A 24,978-nucleotide genomic window follows, 5' to 3' on the forward strand; every position below is an offset into this window, starting at 1 on the left:
GTTTGCACAAGGTAAGAGGCAACATTTCCTATAGCTAAACGTTATTTATCGGAACCAGATTGCACAAGGATGAGTATTGGCACGTTATGGCCAACTTATCCTCACTAATCGCTAGCCAACCCACGTTATGTTGTAGCTGCTGGACGAAAGTAATGGTCCGCCTTTCTTTTAGAACGCACCGATGTAATAGGTAGGGTGCTCCGCATGTTAATACGCCTGTTCCTTAAAAATTAAAAACAAATTAGTATCTCACTTAATCTTTAATTTATGATACAAACCTGTTAGATGAGTGCATGGTGGATCAAATTCGGAGGGTTCCGGCCGCACCGACGAATGAGAATCGTGCTCGGCAGTCACAGGGGTTTCAAAAAATTGTTTCGGCTGCTGCTACTCGCTGTTCCAATGAGAAATTTTTTTAATATTTCCTCGAAAATTTTTCTTTTTTTTTTCTTTTGTTTTTCATTTTTAGTCTCACTACACGTTCATTGAAATTAACCGATTTCTGGTTTCGAACTAAACCAAATTTAATTTTTAAGTAATAAAAAAGGAGTGTGTAAAAATTACAATATTTTATTATTATTTCTGATCGATTTTGTAGTGAAAGCTATCAAGAAATATGCATTGAAAATGTAAAATAAAATAACAAAACGTTTTGTTGAAACCAACCCCCTTTCTTTTTCTGCGTGTGTCATAACTCAGGGCGTTTCGCTAACACTTTTAAAGTTTGGGAACATTAACCACTGATGAACATTAACTGCATTAACCTCAAAAACGACCGTGTTCGTCGGCCTCATGCACTGAAATTTTGGAGGTTAATTTTCCCGTTCTCGTCCGTACACGCCAGTTAATGTGCGTAAGAAACGTCAAAGAATCAATTGTGTAGACGGATTTTACACATTAATTGATGCAGAAATTTCAAAATGGATCCATGTTACTCAAGTTACGAACTTTCATTTGATTTCACCACATGATGAAGAAACGAAATATTTTTTAAATTACAATTTACCTAAATGAATGCTTGATTTGTTAAAAATAAATCGCAAATAATTTTTTATACCTCTTCCAAGCTTTAATTGAAGAGCCGAAAGTACATTTACAGAATCCTAATTTATAAAAAAAATCGTTCCTCAATTCTTGCAGTTCAAAGAGCTGCCAAGATGATTTTTTAACACCACATAATAAAAAGACCTGAAAGTTTCTGAGGGTCAAACCATTCAAACCTGAAGGTAGTTTGCGACGTTTCAAACCCAAATTTTCTCGTTTAGATCAACTGCTTCCCAAAGCAGCCGTCGGACCGGACCCCATCTAGAGTCGGCGCCCCTATTTTAAACACCAAAAACATCGCCAAATTTTCGAGATTAAACTCAGCAGCCATCGTCTGGGTGCCGCAGACATCTGAAAATTTGAGCAGAAAATTTCCTTTCCGCCGGGTTTCTTGCCAACAAAACGGATAATCGGTGCGATCCGGAACGTACGCGAACCGGGAATTTTGTTAATTCGGTCAAGGATAGGGCCACCGCGCGCGTGCCGGAAGTGATCCTGCTCCTACAGCTCCGCAGCCACACACAAGTGCTCCCCAAGTTAAAGATGTGGAAATTGGAGAAAATCGCCAGCAAAGTCGATGTAAGTGGTGCCTCTTCTTGTTCTCTTGTTTCCATCTTCCGCTGGGGATGGTTCCCAAATTCCAATTGGAACGATGGGATGGGTGGCTTGCTCTAGCGTTTTTAGGGAAAATCCGAATCGGATAGACGGATTTTATTAAAAAAAAAATGATAGCTTGGAAGTCACACACCTTTAAACTACATATTTCAGTGAAGCATCCTTTTCTGTGGCTATTAATATTCGTGCTTAATAAGCCATAGAATTTTCAATGATTTGACTATGCAGGAATTCGCTAATTATTTTGAAGGAGCGATTGGCAAGTAAAAGGAATTATACTGAAGATAACGCTGAATTATTATCTTGTTTTGTTTATACATTACATAAGGACCGAGTGCATCATCTGGTTTCCTAATAAGGCCGAAAATGATTTATAATCTTTCATAGTTCATACAAATATGAATTAATTCCTTATCAATTAGAAACTTTGACGTGTTTCGAATGTCTATATTCGATACATATAAACACTATATTTAACAATGTATTTATTTAAATTTTGAACTAATAATATCATACATACAATATTCATTATTTCTATTCACAGATAGAAAATTTTAGGAAAAGTCCTTAAATAGTAAATATTTTAATGCTCAGGTAATGCAAACTTTTTGCAAATTGAATGTTAACGTAGTTCAAAAAATGATCCCTGATGTTTTTAAATCGCGTGTGAGAGTACACATATGCAGTATCGGATTTTTTTTTATCAAATTTGTCCCGATTCCGAAAACTGACATCCCAACGAGGTTAATTATTAGAAACGTACTAAAGGAGGCTGAAGAAATATTTTAATAACATAACTCATATTTATTTTACAAAAGGGTATATGTATTAGAAAAAAATACTTAAGAATATTGTAATATCAAATAGAAAATATTTAAGTAACTATCGTATATACTGTTCCATAAATTCCTCAACTCAAAGGCTCACCCCAATTATCTCAACCCCTGTTGACGCAACTTTGGCCGCTCCCTTGTTGAAGCAGGAGAATCCAACTAACGTCAGTGGTGATGACAGCTATCGGGCCGGAGACGACGTCATCGTGACTTGCGATTAGGAAAATTGATTTCACGCGACTTGTAGAGTGAACCACAACGATCGGACGGTGGAATTAAATTACTTTGTATCCTATTATATTCTAAATATTATTCTTGCTATCGTGAGTATCTCAATATATATACCATAAATTTATCCTAACAAATCAAATACACAGCCAGGGAAATAATTCGATGCGTTGGAAGGAGCCAATTTAGGCTATCGAATAGTGGCACGTTTTGCACTACGTAGTTTTTCGAGAAGTTACTGCATTATTGTTATATAATTGATTTGCAGTTGTGAGTATTAACAATATTAAGGTAAAATCCATATAAAATTGTTATAATTATATTTCTATAGGCAAAAGTCATTCCATACGATTGGAATCAGTAATATTGTTGAGGAGAAGCGAAATTAGAGGTTAGCCAATGTGAGTGATATATTTGATTCACTATTTTTCTTTATAATCACACTTAAATATAGTTTTAGCTGTACCACATCATCATCGGGTTTGCTAAAAAATCCTCCGAAAATCTCGCCTCAACAACACTAAAAATTGGACTCAAACGATGGCGACAAACACTCCTACCGTACCCGGGCACAGCTGCAGTGCGAATTGTAATCTCCCGGACACAACCAGGATGGTGGCTTGTGACAAATGCGATTCGTGGTGGCACTTTGAGTGTGTGGGAGTAAGCGATAGCATCGGCGAAAAGGATTTTATTTGTCCTCGTTGTACCCAACCACAAGATAAACAAACCACTATCGTTCCCCCTGCTGAATCCATCTGCAGCTCGAAAGCGTCGACGAGTTGTTCTGCCCGGAAGGCGAAATTGCGTTTGAAGAAGTTAGAGGAGATGAAAGCGATTCAAGACAAACAGTTGGACCTTGAACGACAGGAACAAGAAAATCGTTTCCGTCTTGATCAACGAAAATTAGAAATGGAGAAAAAGTTCATCCAGGATAAGTTTCGAGTGCTCGAAGAAGGGGCAGAGGAAGAAGAAGAAGACGAAAGGCAAAGTGGAAAATCCAACCGGAGTAATTCCAGCCAGATTATCCAATGGAAGGTGGACCGACTTCTGGGCGGTGCTGTGAGCTCTACTGTAGTCCCACTAGCCCCAGAGACAGAATTTACCCCGGCTACGTCTAACAACGGTTTTCCAGTAGTTTCCGCGATGGAATATACGTTAGCTCCGGTAACTACGAGGCAATCAACCGTTTCTTTTCCCGTTTCTGCTTCCAATCGCATCCAAGAACCATCAGGCATGGCCTATCCGTTTTACTCAAGTGGAGAAAACTATCTTTCGGCAGGAAATCGCATTCAACAGAATTTGCCCGTAGGCGCAGTGAATACTAATGTGTTTAATTCCCTGCGAAGTTCGCTAATGTCGACCGGAGCAATTCCCAAATCGGCTCCATTTAATCTTGTGGGTCAACAAACATCGACACCTGTTTCCAGAGGACTTCCCGTGGCAAGTGGGTTGCCTGTAGCGCAACAATATTCGTCCGTTCCAGCAGTGGTTCCTCCATCAAGTACCATTCCGCAAACAGCTATCCCAGCATCCTTTCACACCCAGTCTGTAAACCAACCTGCGGTGATGAGTACCGTGAATGATTGCCAAAACCCGTATGCATTCACTAATGACGTTCCGGTCTCCGCCATGTTGGCACCCGCGGTAACGCTACCAAATTCCGTGTACAATCCGTTCGAGAATTATTCTACTCCAAATCGCAGTCAGATGGCCGCGCGTCAACTCATGGCCAAAGACCTGCCACAATTTTCCGGGGACCCGGAAGATTGGCCACTGTTTTCTACGATGTTTTACAACACCAGTCAAGCTTGTGGATATTCTGATGCCGATAATTTAACACGATTACAACGCTGCCTGCGAGGCCCAGCTTTGGATGCTGTTCGGAGCAAATTGCTTCTTCCGTCGTCGGTTCCGGTGATCATGGAAACCTTAAGATCTTTATACGGTCGACCGGAAATATTGATTCATACGCTGCTAAGAAAACTAAATGATACGCCCGGTCCAAAACCAGGAAAGCTCGACACGCTGATTACTTTTGGTATGACTGTTCAAAACTTAGTTGACCATCTCGAAGCTGGGCAACACTATGCCCACATGAACAATCCGACTCTAATCCACGAGCTTGTTAGTAAATTGCCAGATGATATGAAAATCGATTGGGTTTTGTACAAGAACCAATTTGTAGAACCCGATTTAAGAGCTTTTGCCAACTTTATGTCGATTTTGGTAAACGCAGCCACGCAAGTGACTATTCCCGTTGGAGGGAAACAGGATCACCGGAATGCGAAATTCGAAAAGCACAAAGATCGAGGTTTTTTGCACGCTCACACTGCTCACGAGCCATCTTATCCAACGAACGAGTTGCCACAGAACGAGTTAAAAACTATCGGTCCTAAAGTGTGCAAGATTTGTTCGAAAGCCGATCACAAAAACCCAGATTGTCCGCAGTTTTTTAAAATGAATCTCGAAGATCGTTGGCAAGTAGTACACAGCCTACCGCTTTGTCGGACTTGTCTTTTCCAGCATGGAAGAAGGCCGTGTAAGCTGAAGAAAGCTTGTGGAGAACAAGGGTGCCAACGAAAACACCATCCTCTTCTGCACACAACAACAACAAAAACCCAACCGACAAGCTCTGCCGGAAAAGTAAATAATCATCGCCAAGAAGGTCAATCCTCGTTGTTTCGAATTCTTCCCGTGACGCTATTCAGCAATGGTCGGTCCTTGAAAGTGTACGCGTTTTTCGATGATGGGTCCTCAATAACTTTGCTAGAGGAAAATATTGCGAACCAGTTGGGTCTAGAAGGAGAAAGTGCGAGACTATGCCTAACTTGGACAGCGGATGTTAGTCGAGAAGAAGTCGCCTCGAAGCGAGTAAATTTTGAAGTTGCTGGAGAAGGACGATCTCGAAAGTATTCGCTGTCAAATGTGCGCACGGTAAAGAATCTTGCTCTTCCTCGTCAATCGTTATGTTACCAGCAGTTGGCTGCCAGGTATCCTCATCTTTCGGGTCTCCCGGTGAGCGATTACAACGACGTGACTCCACAAATCTTGATCGGCAACGACAACGCACATTTGGCAGTAGCTCTTCGTATAAGAGAAAGCGACGCATATTCACCTCTTGCCACAAAAACGCGACTAGGGTGGTCAATCCATGGACCGATCTCCGATGGGAACGCAGTTGTCTCGGCGTTCAATATGCACATCTGTGAATGCTCCACAAAATTAGATGAACTACATGATCTGATTAAACAATCGTTTGCTGTCGATAGTTTGGGAGTATCTGTTAGGAACGCACCTCAATCCTCCGAAGACACACGAGCTCGAATGATTCTCGAAGCTACGACAAAAAGAATAGGTCGCAGATTTGAGACAGGTTTACTGTGGCGGTACGATGTTTTCGAGTTTCCCGATAGCTACGCTATGGCATTTAAACGTTTACAATGCCTAGAGCGACGCATGGAAGCTGATGCAATGATCGGAAGCAGTGTGAGGAGACAAATTTCGGAGTATCTAGAGAAAGGCTACTTGCGAGAAGCCACGAGAGCGGAATTGGAGAAAACGGATCCTCGCCGAATCTGGTATCTGCCGTTAGGGGTTGTAATCAATCCTAAAAAACCCGGGAAAATTCGAATTTTTTGCGACGCAGCCGCTAAGGTAGATGGAGTCTGTTTGAATGCCATGCTTATTAAAGGACCGGACCAATTAATATCGCTTCCGAAAGTTCTTACTGGGTTCCGGGAACGAAAAATCGCAGTTTGCGCGGACATCCGCGAAATGTTTCATCGCGTGATGATTCGCGAAGAAGATATTCAAGCCCAGCGGATTCTCTGGCGCGATGACCCTTCCAAGCCGCCTACAACATTCTTCATGACAGTAGCCACCTTTGGGTCGACTAGTTCCCCTTGTTCTGTGCAGCATGTCAAAAACATGAATGCGAAAGAGTTTGCCGATAAATTTCCGGAAGCAGTCGAATCGATTCTTAACCACCACTACATGGACGATTTCCTGCAGAGCTTTGACGATGAAACTGAAGCAGTAAAAAGGTCTCTGGAAGTTAAATTCGTCCACTCGCAAGCCGGATTCGACATTCACTCCTGGTCGTCGAACTCCAATCGTGTGCTAGAAGCCGTAGGTGAAACCGATCCGTCAGCTGTGAAATCCTTCGATGTATGTGATCCCAACGTTTCTCCCAGTGAAATCAAACGTGTACTTGGGATGTTTTGGCTTCGAGAAGAAGATGCTTTCACCTATTCATCTAACTTAGGACACATTCCTCATTGGCCGACTAAACGAGAGGTGTTAAGAATTGTCATGAGCCTATATGATCCTCTAGGCTTACTTTCTCATTTCGTCATACATGGGAAAATTCTTGTTCAAGATATCTGGCGTAGTCAAAAGTCCTGGGATGAGCCGATTTCTGAAGACTTACAAATCCGATGGACGCAATGGATCTCTCTTTTCCCGATGCTGAAGGATATTCGAATTCCCAGGTCCTATTTTGGTGAATATGCTACACATCAGCTTCAATCAGTCCAATTACATGTATTCGTTGACGCGAGCGAGCTGGCGTACGCTTGTGCGTCTTTCATCAGAGCGGAGGTTGATGGAGTCATCAAATGCATATTAGTTGCAGCGAAATCTAAAGTGGCTCCTCTTAAAACGTTATCGATCCCTCGACTCGAGCTACAGGCGGCAGTTATCGGAAGCCGTCAATCGAAAAGCGCTATCGAAACACATTCTTTGAAGATTTCACGTCGAATCCTGTGGACTGATTCACGCACCGTGCTGGCCTGGATTAATTCCGACTCACGCAAGTATAATCAATTTGTCTCTTGTCGTATTGGGGAGATTCTCGAAACAACAGATGTATTTGAGTGGAAATGGGTCCCAAGTAAACTCAACGTCGCTGACGAAGCCACCAAGTGGACAACTGGACCCGACCTATCGTCAACGAGTAGGTGGTTCAACGGCCCATCGTTTTTGTACGAGCCGGAAGATCGCTGGCCAACCCAGCAAGCGGAGTGCACTGGAACGAAAGTAGAATTAAGAGCGCAAAAAACAGATATCGTGAATGTTCATCACACTACAGGTAGCACATTTATTTCCATCGAATGGGACCGTTTTTCCCAGTGGAATCGCCTAGTTCACTCGATCGGATACGTTTTTCGTTACTTACATAACCGGCGTTGCCAGGCGAGGAACGTCACTGGTCGACAGGGGTACTTAGAGCAAATCGAACTGGCCGCAGCGGAAAAACTTGTCTTTCGAATTATGCAAAATGAATTCTACTCCGGAGAAATTGCCAAGTTAAAACAAACTAATTCACCGATTGAGCGTCGACGATTGAATCGTTCGAGCCCCCTTGCGAAGCTTTCCCCTTTCATCGACGAAGACGGGATTTTGCGTATGGAATCAAGAATTACCGCTGCAGCGTTCGTATTGTACGACACTAAAAATCCTATCATTCTTCCAAGGGAACACTACGCTACTCAGCTAATCGTTTTATGGTATCACAAGAAATACCTTCATTGCAATACGAACACCGTCGTGAACGAGATAAGACAGCGATTCCACGTGTCCAGATTAAAAACGTTAGTTCAACGTGTTGAAAAATTATGTGTGTACTGTCGAGTTCACAAAGCTTCCCCTAACGTGCCCAGAATGAGTCCTTTGCCTGCCGCCCGCTTGAGGGCCTTCTGCAAACCTTTTTCCTTCGTGGGACTGGACTATTTTGGACCAATGCAAGTGAGAGTAGGACGCAGTACGGTGAAAAGGTGGGTGGCATTATTCACCTGTCTGACCATCCGAGCTGTCCACCTGGAGGTCGTCCATTCACTTACCACAACGTCATGCAAGATGGCTATGAGGCGATTCATCGGCCGTCGAGGTTCACCAGTCGAAGTCTATTCGGATAATGGCACCAATTTTCTAGGTGCGAAGAACGATCTCATCGAGGAGTGCAAAACTATCAACGACGAACTCGCAACGACGTTTACGAATGCCGCCACGAAATGGTATTTCAATCCTCCTTCCGCGCCTCACATGGGTGGTGCGTGGGAGCGCCTTGTAAGATCTGTTAAAACCGCCTTTTATGCCATGACGACATCTAGAACACCGAACGAAGAAACATTCTCCACCGTCATTGTCGAAGCTGAATCAGTGGTCAATTCGAGGCCATTGACTTTCATTTTTCTGGAAAACGACACACAGGAAGCTTTGACCCCCAACCACTTTCTGCTCATGAGTTCCTCGGGCATCGGTCAGCCACATATGAAGTTTCTCCAACCTGGAATGGCCCTTAGAGACGACTGGAACCATAATAGGCACCTGGTGGATATTTTCTGGCATCGCTGGGTGAAAGAGTATTTGCCTACCATCGCGAGAAGAACCAAATGGTTCGAAGAAACGAAACCGCTGGAACCAGGAACCTTGGTGGTTATCATCGACGAGACGATACGGAATGGCTGGGTTCGAGGACGCGTAGTAGGTGTTACAAAAGGTTCTGATGGGCGAATACGTCGAGCTACAGTTCAAACTTCAAAGGGACTTGTTACTAGGCCGGTAGCAAAGTTAGCGGTGTTAGATATCGGTAAGACCTCAGGGGACCATCTGTCTTACGAGCGGGGGGATGTTGACGCAACTTTGGCCGCTCCCTTGTTGAAGCAGGAGAATCCAACTAACGTCAGTGGTGATGACAGCTATCGGGCCGGAGACGACGTCATCGTGACTTGCGATTAGGAAAATTGATTTCACGCGACTTGTAGAGTGAACCACAACGATCGGACGGTGGAATTAAATTACTTTGTATCCTATTATATTCTAAATATTATTCTTGCTATCGTGAGTATCTCAATATATATACCATAAATTTATCCTAACAAATCAAATACACAGCCAGGGAAATAATTCGATGCGTTGGAAGGAGCCAATTTAGGCTATCGAATAGTGGCACGTTTTGCACTACGTAGTTTTTCGAGAAGTTACTGCATTATTGTTATATAATTGATTTGCAGTTGTGAGTATTAACAATATTAAGGTAAAATCCATATAAAATTGTTATAATTATATTTCTATAGGCAAAAGTCATTCCATACGATTGGAATCAGTAATATTGTTGAGGAGAAGCGAAATTAGAGGTTAGCCAATGTGAGTGATATATTTGATTCACTATTTTTCTTTATAATCACACTTAAATATAGTTTTAGCTGTACCACATCATCATCGGGTTTGCTAAAAAATCCTCCGAAAATCTCGCCTCAACAACAACCCCGATATTTCGGATTCAATTCCTTAGGGCCGCGAAGTGGCATTGGTAATTTAACAAGCGTCAAGCGTACGATTGTTAATGTTTACATTGGCCATAACATTTCCGTGCTTCTCGACTGTTGTGGCTGTGGTTGTACAATCTTCGTTCGTTCTTGCGTGTTTCTGGATTTCATGCGCTTCTGAAACTGGAAACGGAGAAAGGAAACGTCAAAAATTTACTCCACACACACATGAAATCCGTAGCAGTCGTCCGCAGCCGATGGCCAATGGATCTGGCTCTGACTGACTGGTATGGTAGGCTGGCTAGCTGATTACCTGCTGGTTGAGTGCTATAGTGAGATTTTCCTCTGACGGGGAACGGAACATTTTTTCGTATAGAGTTGTGTAGGGGAGATGAGGGCATAACGAGCACCCGAGGCATAATGAGAAGTCCATTTTTCTACATAAGTACGTATTTTCTTAAACAAATTTTCATGAGGACTTGTTTCGTACTACCTATAGTATTAATTTTTCACCAAAAAAGAAATATCCTTTTCATATTTACAGAAATATTAAATAATAACCAGCAAGGTTCTCAAGTGACGAAAATATTATAATTTTTGAGCACCACCAAATAAGCTTTTATGACCTTTAAATCACCTTGATCTGAAATGTACGCACTGCAACATGATCTACACATTGTTTTTCAATTTTCAGCATCATAAAATTTTTGATTTTTCACTTTAATCAATTGTAAAACGCGTTTTTACTTTAATTTGTTCACTAGAGGCGAACAGAGCACTTTCAATGAAGGCATATTGAGCATTTTTTTGCCGGGGAATCTAGCAGCGAATTCGACTCGATGTAGTCAATTGAGTAATAGAGCTACAGCTTAACTTGTATCGTCTGACGATTTGGCCTATTGGTAAGATGTCGGAGAGGTAATCAGTAGACTCGAGTTCGATTCCTGTTCGAGGGGATTTTTTTTTGCACATACCATTCATGATTGATTTTTTTTATTGTTACATTATACGGCTAATAGCATCAAAGCATCATCCGTCAAACAAAACACCAGAAACATAATGTATGAACATGTGTTAATTCTTTGAATTCTACAAACAGACCTAGATTATTTTGTTTTTGCTTTGTTTGATGAATCTACGCCTCACCGTTTAGTGCAATCATGATCATAAATGATTAAAGAAGAAAAAAAAATCACCTCCACCAGGAATCGAACTCGAGCCTACTGATTACCTGTCCGACATCTTACCAATAGGCCAATTCGTCAGACGATACAAGTCAAGATATAGCGATATTAGTAAGTTGACTTCATCGAGTCGAATTTGCTGCTAGAATTCCCGGTAGAAAACGCTCATTATGCCTTCATTAATGGTGCTCATACTGCCTCAGGGGGGTTCTCATTATGCCTCTACAGTGGCTGGATTTCAGCTTTTGGCAAATTTTTTTAAAATGCATTTTTTAACGTTTTCATCTTGTTTTTCACGTTTCAGCCCGTTAGGGAATAGGCTTTTCAAGTGTCTGAACACGAAACAATAATGTAACCTCCATATTATAGCTATTTTCTATGGTTAAATAAGCGTTTTCCTTAAGGTGGCCATTATGCCCCCATCTCCCCTACGAGTTTTTATTTTCTTTTCTGGTAGACGTGTTGAAAATTTTCATCTCCCGTTGTGTTTTTGGAGATTTGCTTATCGTCTTCCCCCCATTCCGGATTGAAAAGATAGTTTTCGAGTGCATTTCGTGAAGAAACTGAGGGTTATTGAGGGTTTCTAAATGTTTGTGGTGGTCATTTATCTCGATATGGAAGGCCGAAGAGATCAGTGATATAAAACCAAGGAAGTGTCCTTTCCGGGGCCCCAATTTGGTCATGTTCTGGGTACCGAGTAGCCGCCCTTGGATGTCGACGGAGAGAAGAAACTCTGCCGATGGCTGGAACGTGGCGTTTTTAGTCTTGCTACAGCACCAATCGAAAAAGAACAAAAGTGAAAAGTGGTAAGTGAAATGTTGATTGGAATCAACCCAAAAATAAAAAGAACCTAAAGATTGAATTCAGCCTGAGCTGTCGTCTGATACTGGAATGAATAATTCGGATAAGTTGATTAGGATACGGTGTGGCACAAAGGGCAACCGTTGCTGCTGGCGATATTTGATACTATGGGATTTTCGCGACCTGAACCTTGTTTTGGTGAAGGGTCAAGAGAGGGTGCCATTTATTGATCCGTTTTTATTGGTGACGACTGTTGCTGGGATAAGCTTCTTTCTGCATTCGATAGGGTAGCGAAACAATTTGGTCGGTGGCATCATGTTGGCTGGCTTTGAATTGTATTATGTTACGGTGATTTGACAGTATATTTTGTTTTATTTTATTTTACGTTGTAAAGAATAATCATAAATTAAACCTTATTTTTATAAATGGTTAGTCCAATATCGACTAAAGATAATTAACCGTTTATCGAATCGTTTTAAGGTAGGTCAGGGTTTGGTATTTTCAGAAGATACCTAGTAAGCTACAAAAAGCAATGTCATTGAATAGGAGAAAATAAATTTTCATACTTTTTTTACCCGTTACAGTACCTGGAGTGTCAATTTGACACTCCTGACTTCTCACTTGTTTCTCAGCCGTATTGTTTAAAATTTATAGTTTAAGAACTCTAAGTAACTCAAATATATTTGTCAGACGATATTCAGCTAAAACACATAATTTTTCCGTTATTAAAAGTCTAAGAAAAAAAAAAACCGAATCCAAGTTTCAGATGAAAAATCTGTAGATAAGCTACGAAATACTAAAAAAATCACAAACCGTACGTTTCAATCAATCAACGTCAAAATTGTTTTAGTCACAACATTTAACTTTTGAAAGTTTATGTAATTTGACACACTTTGGCGTCTTTAGATTCTCAAAATACAAAACACAGAAATTTTTAGAATTTTCAAAGGAAGCTGTTTTCGAACTTTTTGTCAATTTGCAATTTGTCAGATCATAGATCTGAATGTACAACAAAACTTTATGAGAATCTTGAGTCAATCGTAGAGAGAAGTCGAGTACTTACAGCTTAATACAAATAAATTCCAACTATCCAAAACTAATTTTCGTTCACACGTGGCAAACGATGAATGCTGTTCGCGAGCTTCAATAGAAATTTGCCTGTGGCCGCGTTTTCACAAAATTCATTATTCATGTAAGGTACACCGGGGTAAGTGTGGACGCGGGGTAAGTGTGGACGCGGGGTAAGTGTGGACGATGGCTATAAAAACAATTCTGTGCACTATTTTTTCAAACTTTTGATGCAGAATGTTCAATTTACTTGTAATCTATCCAATAACTGTGAAAAAGATACGATCCAGACAATAACGGATGTTTACAGCGACTTTTTCGGAATTTTCTATTTTCAACTACGATGTCGAGTTGATGTGCATCTTTTTCAATTGCAAATTTCTCCTAAACTAGCTGGCTCTCGATGAAAAACTCAACATTGAAACAATCCTTACATTCCAAACAACCAGTTAGGAAAAGAAACGGCGGTTAAAAATTAAGAAAAAAGAGTTTATTTACAAAAAACTAAAATTTTGTCTCCAACCCCTACCTGGGGTAAGTGTGGACGGCTTTAAAAAGACTTGATGTTTACACATTTTTTCAATTTTCTGTCCTTCATCCTTTATGAGTTGTATTATTTAACGATATTTAGCATTCGGATCATGAAAATTTGAGTAAAGCACTTATTTGTTCTATGTTTTTGATAAAATCGGATCTCGTGTGTTGTAACATAAATTACACACTATAATTATAGTATCATCAACTTTTTTCAAAATTTTGGACGGTTCGAGCAATAAAGTAACGTATTCAACCAAGAAAACACAAATTTTTTGAAAATTTCGTGAGAAATCAAAGGGAAAATCTACCGTCCACACTTACCCCATAAAGCAGGGTAAGTTAAGACACCAGCCGTCCATAACGATTTACGTGATAACTTTTTTCGCTTTGCTGCTATCGAGCTCATCTCTTCAGCTTTTGTAAACAACATGTTCTGCATCACATTGAACGTCAATTTATCAAAATTCCTCCACTGCTGATTTTTTAATGATTTTTTAAAGTTGAACTATACGAAAACCCGTCCACACTTACCCCGGTGTACCTTATACGTAAAGTCTGCTTCATTTAATATTGGAACACATACAATTGCGTGTAGTTCAGTCATTTATTAAAGAATTCATAATTTGTTTTTTCATACAAATGTAGCATTTTCTTTACTCTTTCATAAAAAAAATTAAAAAAATTATTCATTGCTGTTTCGAAGAAATTCTCGTACTTTTCCCGTAATACGGCACATTAGGCGGCGCACACCCTTTTCGTCCACCGTTTTGGCGATTTGATTCCACCAGTTCTTCATTTGAGTCATGTTCCTAACAAGTTTTCCCTTTGCCTTAAGCCTCCGCTTCGTGATTGCCCAGTATTTCTCTATCGGGCGGAACTGGGGGCAGTTTGGGGGGTTGAGGTCCTTCGGTATTACGCTGACCCAGTTCGTTGCGTACCATTCCATAACCGTTTTGCTGTAATTGCAGCTTGCGAGGTCCGGCCAAAACATTACTGGACGGTCGTGGGCACGAATAGACGGCAGAATCCGTTTCTGTCGGCACTCTTTCTTGTAGACTTCTGATGTCATTGTCTTGTCAGTGTCAGTGTTTTCTGTCCACAACTGCATATCCCCTGCCAAATCATGTACTTGCGGGCGAATTTATCCGCAAACACGAACTTAAATTTTGCAGGTACATCCCCCCGAGCCGTCGCCAAATAAAATTTTTGACCTGGGATTTGCCCAAAGTCCGCCTTCACGTAGGTCTCATCGTCCATCAGAATACATCCGTCGAACTTGGTCAGCACTTGGTCGTACAGCTTTCGAGCACGGATTCTGGCCACATTGTTCTGCTTCAACGTCCGATTTGGCTGTTTGCTGGCTCGGAATGACCTTATTCCTTCCCGGAGACGAATTCGTCGCACCGTACTGTGAGCGGCCTGGAACTTATTGGCCAAATCGCGGTCTGAAAGCTTGGGATTCCTCTTGACGGCCTTGATGACTTTCCCACGCAGTTTCCGGTCGACAGTTCCACTCCGACGCTTCGAATGCGGCTTCCGAGCCCTTCGTCAATGTTTCCTTGTACTGCTTGATAACACGCCATACGGTATTTCTGGGCATTTTAAGCTGTTTAGCTAGCTTCGATGCCGACAACAATGGATTTTCAAGAAAACTGTGCACAATTTGATCTCTCCGTTCGGCTTCCATGGCGGTTGTTTACAAAATGCTATCGTTTGGTGTTATGACATAAATACATGGTGAAAGGTAATGAATTTCCCGATACGTGGGTGAAAAAAGTTTCCAAATCCGTCCACTAGGAGCGCCACAATGAGCAAAAGAATTTGTTCCGATATTAAATGAAGCAGACTTTATTGATGTGTTCATCTTTAAAATTTTATACGTAATATACACACTTTTCAAGACAATTTAGAGTTTTAAAATATCAGAAAGTTTTTTTTTTTAAACTCGTTTTTATACTCATAGAAGTTTTGAAACACTATATTCAATGATTTTTAAAATCATAATTTAAGTGCATTTATTGCACACATCAATAGAAAAAGCCCCTAGATGTAGACTTTTGATGTCTGTATGCTGGAGCTTTCAAATGAGCTGTTAAATCTGGCAAACAAAATGCCTCTCTTTCCACCATAGGTGAATTTAGGCTAGGAAGACAAAAGATCCAACTGCTCGATTTTTCGACTGTTATAATGTGTGCAACATTTCATTTATGCACGCATCAATAAGAAATTTTGTGAAAACGAGGCCTAAATCAAACAATATTGTATGTTCCACGTATTTTTGGCGTAAAAGGCTTAACCTGATCAAATGAGATGGCTCCACCTTATCCACGACCAAACACTTAACTTTCTATTGTAGTCTTTTGAAGTTTAATTTCTATTTAACGTTCTCTGTGATTTAACTTTTCCACTACTTGAACTTTTCTCTGCTTAACTTTCCTCTACTTCTTTTACAAACTGATCTTAGAATGACTTTAATTTGTCTACTCTCTCTTTTTCTTCCGATTTTCTGATTTTCCTCTCTCATGACATTCGTGACATTCAGCTGACATTTTATCGTTTCGACAGGGCCGTCCATCAAGCCCAGCGGTGTTGATCGTAATAACTCATCCGGTACAACTGGGATCGATGTTTACTCTTGGGCTCGAACTCACAGACATCGGCTAAGGAAGCAACTGACTTGCCAACTCAGCTATATCACAAGCCCCTGAAACATTAATCGATAACTTGATTTTATTTCACAAACATACGACAGTGGATTATTTGTCTATTAATTATCATCTTTCTGAATGATGCCTGTTGAATAACAAGGTAATTTTTTTGCCAGATATTCGTGCCATATGAAACAATTTATATTCGTTGTATCGAAGGCTGCCTTAACACACGCATTTGCAGTCCCCCTCAACTGCATTCGGTAGCTTCTCCACAACGTGAACATTTCGGCACGGAATAGACCACAACCTCCGTTTTTATCTAATCATGATCTTATGTTGGTTCCGCTGGACGATGTTTGGTTTTTTCGCTCCAGGTAAACCTTTCTTCAGTTCGTTAGACACAAGTCTTCTTTCTTCACGATACCCCTAAGGATTTTAGCTTGAGGATTTTCCATGGCACCGGCCCCACAATCCCCTAAACGATCGAGCTTTACAATATTTTAGGGCTCACGATTTCATAAATCTTCCAGTGGCTTTCGGTACGACTACTTTTAATTCAATAACTACGATCCAACGAATTTCCCAACTCGATGACCTCCCTAAGGCTTTGTGGCTCGACAACCTTCCAATGAATTTCCGGCTCGACAACTGCTTAACGTCCTTTTCCGTTCTCCAATCGTTCGAGAACATTCACAAGATCATGCTTCATCTTGTTTAACGCTCGTTGTGTTGTGCCCCAGCTCGACTGATGTTGTAGAGACCACCTTTTGCACATGACAGTCATGCGGAGTTCTTGTAACATGTACTGCCCAGCGTATCCGCCCCTTGTAGAACCACGAAAGCTCGTGGATGGTCCAAAGGGATTTAGTGTCCACGGCATTTTTGGAAGATTTGCCAACGTGTCGAAATCCCATTTTGATGAGTTTCGCCGGAGCCATCCGTCCCCTGGTGAACGCCTTCCTAGACTCCATTCATCGTTGAGAGTGGCGTCCAATACGTCGTTTGCTACCCCGGCAATGTACATTCCCTCGCCGTCTTGGCGATGAAGGCATGCCCCATGCATCCAAGTTCTGTTTTCTACCTTTGATAACCTTACGATCACCCGTCACAATGATTCCGTCTCTATCCCAGTACAATTCCGTTCGCGGAACGAAGCTTTTGCGGGATGCGTTGAGCTTTCCATGTCTCCAGGAAACGTTGCAGTTCCTCGAGCTCCTCTTCCTCTAAGACGTTCTCCGCTACGCTATTGACGACTTTCTGATTGTTGCTACAGCCCTGAGAGGGTGAAATTAGGGGGAACATTAAACCCATTTATGACAGAATACAGATTGACAGATTTTTGATAGGTAGACGGTTGGAGAAGAAAGAAAAGAAGTAAAATAAAAGAAAGTGGGATTTAGGAAAAACGTGCTGAAGCTTGTTAGATCGCAGGAGTAAAAATTGATTTGCGCCGTTTTAAATTAAAGTTTTTCGTGTCGAGTTCGCTCTAGTTTTGCTTCGAACAGATTGCTCGTTTACGCTACCATCGATCACCTTTATTGGATAATCGTAAGTCGCTATTAGAACAGGAAAATCATTAAATGAAAAATCACTAATTTACGCGTGTTCTATCTAGGTGCAATCTAATTCTGTAAGCCCTCTCACCCGTCTGGCGGGACATAGTTGCATTATATTCAAGCAAGCACAGATTCCTCAACCGTAAGTAACCAGATTAGATCTGAAAACAACAAGATATAGAATTTGTTAACTCAACAGGAAACTAAGGCCGATAGCGGGAAAGATCCCAGGCAAGCTCATTCAATCAAAGAGTCAAAGACTTATTTGTAAGTTGCTAAATTTATATTTTCTCTTAACTTGATAAAAATAACACTACGAATAAATTTCCAGTTGAGTCTCGTTGGAAAAACAGACTACAAAAACCTACACTGATGGTGTTTAAACTGCCCCAAAGCCGGACTTCGTCAAGCTCGTCCAATGCTGGCAGCGCTGCCTCGAGTGAATGCGCGTAGTCTGCACTGCAGTGAGCTTAGGTCCGTCTTGACCGATTCAAGCTTTACAGACTGAATAAACGTAACTAGTGCTGTTATTTGACATTGGCGTCTCTACAGGATTTGCCGTTTATGATGTACCATTCGCCAGCCAATCTACCGTCTCTATTATTCTATTCTTTTAATTCCTAATGTGTGTGGCTTGGAAATAATGATTCTTGCTTAACTGAGCAGTTTATAGAATCACCGGTTACATTACTAAAAACTGCCATAAAAGGTATAGAATTCTCACAGGATACAGCAAATCATTATGGAAGATTAAACTGATATCTAATAGTGTTTTCGTTTATTGGCAGTGGCAACCTAGTTACCCACGAGTTTTGCCCTAGCTGCTGTTATTGTGTACGTTTATTAATTCAGAAGTCCACTAGTTTTGCCCGAGATTTGAACCTCAAGCAGGCGGTTGCACCCCGCAAAAGTTGTCAGTGTTGGGGTAAACATAGGTGTGAGTATAGCAACCATATATTTGCATCGTCCCGGGTAACGATTTTGTTTGTTTATTCAGAAAAAGTTTTGCCCCGCGCTTGTGAAGAAAACGAAAAGGGCATAAGTTGAATTTTCCATGAAAAAATTGAGATTCATTGGGATATTGGGAACCCATGAGACTTAAAATTCCGAAAAAAAATGATTTATTGGGTTGAGGTACTGGAGGTTTGGAGGCCTATCTATCGTTCATACCTCAAAATCCTGGGTACAGTTTTTCGCATAGGACGTTAATATCGATAAGAACGCCTCGACTTCCAATCTTATAGAAGCTGTGAATCTGTGAGAATATATGCCTACGACTCCAAAACCATGAAAGAGGCCATAAAATGACCGAAGTTAAAAACTCTGGAGCTACATATCGTCTTGAGAAGAATTTAAGTCAATCAAACGCATATCTCGGATAGAACTTGTTTGTTATGGGTAGACGTTCTCGAGAAACGAAACCAAAAGTACTCGTACAAAATAACTAAACTGGAAATGTTCTATTCTTCAAATAAATTAGAAGTCAAAGTGCTTTTTTCTATGGACTTGTGACCTTGAAAATGGCTTCTTATAAAATTACCTGCCTCGGTGTGTTCCACGAAACCTTTCAACGATCCTATAAAAGCGAAAAGATTGAGCCCATACTCTAAATTATTATGCATTTTTGACTCATCACATCATAAAAGTATAGAACCATTGTAAGGTTGAGAAAATGAGCATAAACAGCATCTCTCCGGACGTTCACTACCTCCATACCTATGGGTATAATACAGCATAAAGCACCGCAGCATCCCATTTCTCATATTAAGACTATATACCGAGCAGCAAGTGTATTATAGACGTGTTATGCAGCTTCGGTGCCGCTAAATGAACAAAAGTACGGAGCAGCAGCAAGAAAAAAGTGGGTAGCATGGTATCGATTTTCCTCCCCAGCAAGCACAAGAACATCACATCCGTCCGTTTTTCCGCACACCCCCTACTTCACCTGGTTCAGCTCCACCACCGTGCCAAATATCATTAACAACAACAACAACAACAGCAGCAACACATACGCGATGATTTTCAGCTGATGTCGACGGCAGATTGTGGGGCGCATCACTCGAGCGCGCTCATATTATATCGTCAAAAGTCAATAACCGGTTCACGGGAGCGACTATGAGTATAAGTAGGTACCCCTACCTACCTATATATATGAATGTGGTACTGCACAGGCATGTTTTTTCACCGTCATTCACATTGCTCCTTCACTGCGCTCGCCGCTATCACTCGTGGACGAAATTGTCGACTACATACGTATGTGCTGCCGTGGCGAAGTTGCCGCTGGCTGATGATAGTAACGATGATGGCAGGAGAGAATCCGTGTCACCTTTTCCGCGGATTGCTCGCTTTTTCATTTATGTTGATAAGAAGGGACCGGAGGATGTGTTTGGTGCAACTTGGAACATGGCCTATCAGCTCAGGATTGCTTGCTCCACATCCAATGCTACACTTAACACCGTGCAGATTTATGGGCATCGTTATGTGTAAAGAAAAATTCTCGGATAATACCTGCATATCTCGTGAATAATGGGAATTGAGGCGGAACTAAAATCAAATTTACTTATTTACCATCAAGTAGCCCATCATCGCCAAGACACCATTTTCCCCCCAGAATTTCCCTATGTTGTATTCTTCGATTAAGTGAAACAAGAGAATAACTGTCTAAAGGTATTTATTAGGACTTGTTTCTTTCGTGGTCAGAATACGACTAGTGAAAATTTTCTAGTTTGTTACTGCATAGCCATGACAGCAAGTCATGGCTATCTCGACTATTCCTTGATATCTCCCCCTTTAAGAAAGATCGTAGTGCATCAGTCAACTGGGAAGCCTACGATTTTGGACTAAACGGTCAGGAGACTGGGAATGGATAGTGACAGGAGGCTGGATGAAACTATCATCATGGCGTTGCTTTGTGCACACTTCAGTTGGTCTCGGACTCTGCGGCTTGGCAGGATTCAGAGTTGTTCGAATCGGTCTTTTCAGGAAAAGTTCAGCAGGTGTCTTTCCTTCGGGGGCGTTTTGGTTCGGTGTTGAACGGTACGTGGACAACAGAATTTGAAGATGCTGGAAAGTTGCCCTGCTTTCCCCCTTGACGAGCTTCTTAAGATCCCTTTTCAGTGCGTCTACGAACCTATCGGCTTGTCCGTTTGACTGCGAGTGATGCGGAGCCGTGATCATATGGTTGACTCCGTTTGATTCGCAGAACTGCTTGAACGTTGAGCTCACAAACTGGGAACTGTTGCCTGTTACCAGGGTACGTGGATATCCATACCTTGCGAAGGTTTCTTGAAGGATATCCAGTGTTGCGGTGGTTGTCATACTGCGGGTACGGAAAACTTCGGGCCACTCGGAATAGGCGTCAACGATAGCTAAGTAGTAGTAGCCATCCACAGGACCAGAGTAGTAGACATGGATGCGCTCCCATGGCTTCGTTGGAATCGACCATGACTCCAGATTGGTTTTCCTCGGAGATTTTGCGGCGCAGAAACTACAACGTCGAATATTGGATTTCTGCTGCACGGACTGGATGAGTGTGTTGAATGGGACCGACCAGAGATTGAACTGATCAATCGTCTCGATGCCGAAGACGTTGAGATCCGGGTTCGTTGAAATGAAAACTCGGCCTTGCTTGGTGGTACCATGGACGGTGATATTTGCAAGAAATTGACCGATGATACCAATCTCGTCTCCTGATGCGCTGACAGCTATAACTTCCGGCTCTTGAATTACTGGTTGACCAATTGTTTCCCAGACCTGTTCGGAGATGATTGTAATGTCCGACGCACAGTCTAGTTGTAACTGGACTGGGAAGTTGTTGAGATCCACTTTGATGTATTTTCGTTTAGTGGAGTGGTCCAATCGATTAACCAAAGTGCCATTGGATTTGACGGTGTCCTTGGGCTTTGGTTGGTCGACTGGTTTGAAAGGTTTCTGTTCAGCAGAGGAACAATAACCATCTTTGTGACCCTTCTTCTTGCACTTGCTGCAATAACGATGTTGATAAGGGCAATCCTTGACGTAGTGTTGGTCTCCACACAGCCAACAGGGTGTTTTCGGGACCTTTTTGCTAGCAGGCTTCGAATGATGGGTGATGCTGTTGACGTACTTGTCGTTTCCTCCCTTCTCGATCATTTTTGTGTCTTGTTTGACGTTGATGATCCGATTGCACTCCTCCACTAGGTTTTCCAGCGTCAAAGTGGTTCCATCACCAGCGGGTACGGACTCTTCTGCTTCAAGCTTGCCAATCAATCGTGTCCGGATGTCTGCATCGCGTGGTGACTGGAGACCACAGACGAACCGGAGCGCCTTAAATTGATCGTTGGAGAGCTTCGTCAACTGGAACGCTTCACAGTGTTTGTTGATGGAGGCGGCGTAGGTGGAAAAATCATCAGCATCGTTCTTCCCGTACTGAAGACACTGATAGCGAGCGTTGAAGAGCGATGTTTGCCTTCCAAAAAGTTTCTTCAATTTCGTGACGGTTTCTTCGAAACGGAATTCTCGGGGGTGTTTTGGCAGAATGCTGTTCACGTAACGTTCGTGGAACTGCGTGCCAATCTTACGGAGAAGCAACCTCACCTTTGCGTTGTCGTCCAACTGCTTGCCGTCTTCCTTGAAAACGTCTTCGAAGCGCGCGTACCAGGATTCAAAAAATATTCCGCCGTCAGGATCGTACCGGAACTCATCGATACCAGTTGCGAGGGACTCGATGATTCGCTCACTGCCAGCCGGATTTGCGTTCGTCCGTTGGAGATCTGCAATCTGCCGCTGCTGGTTTGAGATCAGTTCGGTGAGCTGGATAATCGCGTCTCGAAAAGCCTTGTCGGTCATTATGAATCGGTTGTTGCTTGAAGGTTTTAGAAATAGGAATTGGGTTGCTTTCGGAGGTTCTTGAAATTCCTCGTCGCCAAAAGAATGTTGTATTCTTCGATTAAGTGAAACAAGAGAATAACTGTCTAAAGGTATTTATTAGGACTTGTTTCTTTCGTGGTCAGAATACGACTAGTGAAAATTTTCTAGTTTGTTACTGCATAGCCATGACAGCAAGTCATGGCTATCTCGACTATTCCTTGATACCCTATAATGAGCATTATAAAAAAAACTGGGGTATTTTACCTAAAAATATGACGTTTATTCTGCATTGGTATCATTGTTCTACCATTTCACTGAAAAAACCTCACTTAATTAGATATCGGTATCGAATTTTGAATACGGCGAATGCGCCAACTGTAAACAAATCCAGATAATCACATAAATGCGTTAAACTATTAATTTTACATCCGAAAATATGATCTCCTTTCAATTTTTCTTATTTTAGTGATGTTAAATTTAATTTTTTAAATAAGGCGAATAGCTTTTTTTATGAGTGTGTAATCCCACAGTTCATTCGCCCATTTCCCCTCAAAATTTCGTCGCGAACAAAAGGGCCAATAGTTATTTCGAGATGGAAAAAGGGCATTGAAGTTTTCGAAAAAAAATTTTCCAGGACGAGGAGATGCACAAATCAGTATTTATAAGATCGTTGAATGTGCTAATGTGTTAACGTGATCATTTGGACCCGTTTTCAAGCCGAAATTTGCTTGAATATTGTTTCTTTAATGAGTGATCCAAAAGGCGAATAGTCATTCTGCAATTCAAAAGGGCACTCCAATTTGGCGAATGAACAAAATGAGAGCACCAGTCTGTGGTAAAAGGGCCCACAGTTATATTTATTAATTTTTTGTGGTAATTAGTACGGAAAAGCTATATTTATCGATCGGGTGTTGAAATTTAACCAATTTGAAAGCATTTTAGCGACTTCTTTAGGAAAATGATTGTACGCAGCTAAATAGGAAATTGATTTTATTTTCTGAAACTTGGAATGCGTTTTTCTCAAAACAAAGGTCTTGGCGCATTCGCCGTATTCAAAATTTGATACCGATATGCTAACGATAACCAGAAATAAAGTATTTTGTTTTTCGTTTCCAGTCAAATTATGAAATTCGACGCCTTTTAGCGAAATAAGTATTATTGTGCTGCTAGTGTATAAAGGGTTTTTTTTTGTGATTATATCACGGCTCCTGGTAAACCATTTCGCGATAAATATTCAATTTGGCGGTATGAAATTTCGCGTATGAGCCTATTTGGTGGTTTGTAACACTTGGCAGTCTCTCATTTGGTATTTGGCCCTTTTGACGATTTGCTATTCAGCGGTTTGTAACACAACGCGGTTTTCGAATTTATGAATTAGTCTATTTGGCGTTATAGACAATTGGCAACTGAGTAATTTCGCAGTGTGTTCAAATGTTCAACAGGTCGTCCTAGTCATATGGATCAGAATTACGAAAATTGTATTGGAGTATCGTCTTGTCTCTAGCTTTGGGTAAACCTACACCCAAAATTCAGCCTCTTAGTTAATCATGAGTAATCAATATCATACCGTTATCGGCATAAGAAAAGAACGCGACCGCGGATGATTTGATTTGCGAACGCCGGCATTAACCTCCCAGCGCAACCGCATTGCGTATGACTGAAAGAATCAAAATAAAAACATTTTCTTGTCCCTCCCTATCCCATCACAAGACGAAGGAGGATGGGAATAATTAGCGGCCACCACCAGGCCGCCAGCGAAGCGAGCGCCGAGCACAGTGCGTGTGTATGTAGCAAAAGCAAAAAAACATCCCCTTATTTCAATCCACCGGCAAACAACCACTCTCCAAGCTGCCCGGCTTTCAATGGTAATGAATTTCCTTTCCCGTTTACTTCAGACATGCAGTAAACAAAATACAATTCCATTCCAATCCATTCACTTTTCCGTTTCCTTCGCAAGACAAAGGACTAACTTGAAAGGAGGCAAAACGCCAGGAAGTCACCGTTGTGCGTTTTTTGGCGATTGATCGCCTATGACAAATATCCCTCGTTCTCCATCCGGCTCAGGTAGTACACTGATTAAGATGTCGGATTGGCAAGACGATATAAAAATGGTGTTGTGAGTTCGATTCTGACTTCCCTACGGTACCGAGGTTTTTTTTTGTTTTCTTGTTTCTGTGATGAATTATTCAATAGGATGAAAATCTCATAAAATGTTGTTCTTGGTTCGCTTGAATGTGCAGAGGTCATGCATCATTTTGCTTGGGAGCTAGAGTTCTTGTGCCAGTAGTGCTTTTTCAAACATATAATCTTTGGCACAGTACACTTTTCAGCGCATTTTCAGC

At 41.5% G+C, this 24,978-nt stretch overlaps 2 protein-coding genes across 3 annotated transcripts in view; both read left to right on the top strand.

The window, feature by feature from the left end:
- Window positions 1-1,326: 1,326 nt before the first annotated feature.
- LOC129753516 (uncharacterized) overlaps window positions 1,327-24,978 on the top strand; it is a 29,652-nt gene continuing 6,000 nt past the window's right edge. Inside the window, exon 1 of one of the 2 annotated variants that reach the window (XM_055749338.1) lies at window positions 1,327-1,623. The gene's annotated coding sequence lies outside the window, so the exon portion shown is untranslated. Of the gene's footprint in view, window positions 1,624-11,610; window positions 11,982-24,978 lie in introns of those variants that run through there. The other variant, XM_055749343.1, reaches the window with a different exon arrangement.
- On the top strand, window positions 3,333-9,461 carry LOC129757920 (uncharacterized). The gene has a single exon (XM_055755325.1). It carries the CDS (start codon window positions 3,333-3,335, stop codon window positions 9,459-9,461), a length of 6,129 nt encoding a protein of 2,042 aa, XP_055611300.1.

Source organism: Uranotaenia lowii, chromosome 1 (genome assembly GCF_029784155.1).
Source record: "Uranotaenia lowii strain MFRU-FL chromosome 1, ASM2978415v1, whole genome shotgun sequence".
Lineage (NCBI taxonomy): Eukaryota > Metazoa > Arthropoda > Insecta > Diptera > Culicidae > Uranotaenia > Uranotaenia lowii.

What these genes read in the sequence shown, in the direction of transcription:
- LOC129757920 (XM_055755325.1), top strand. Translation starts at nt 3,333, where the DNA reads ATGGTGGCTTGTGACAAATGCGATTCGTGGTGGCACTTTGAGTGTGTG.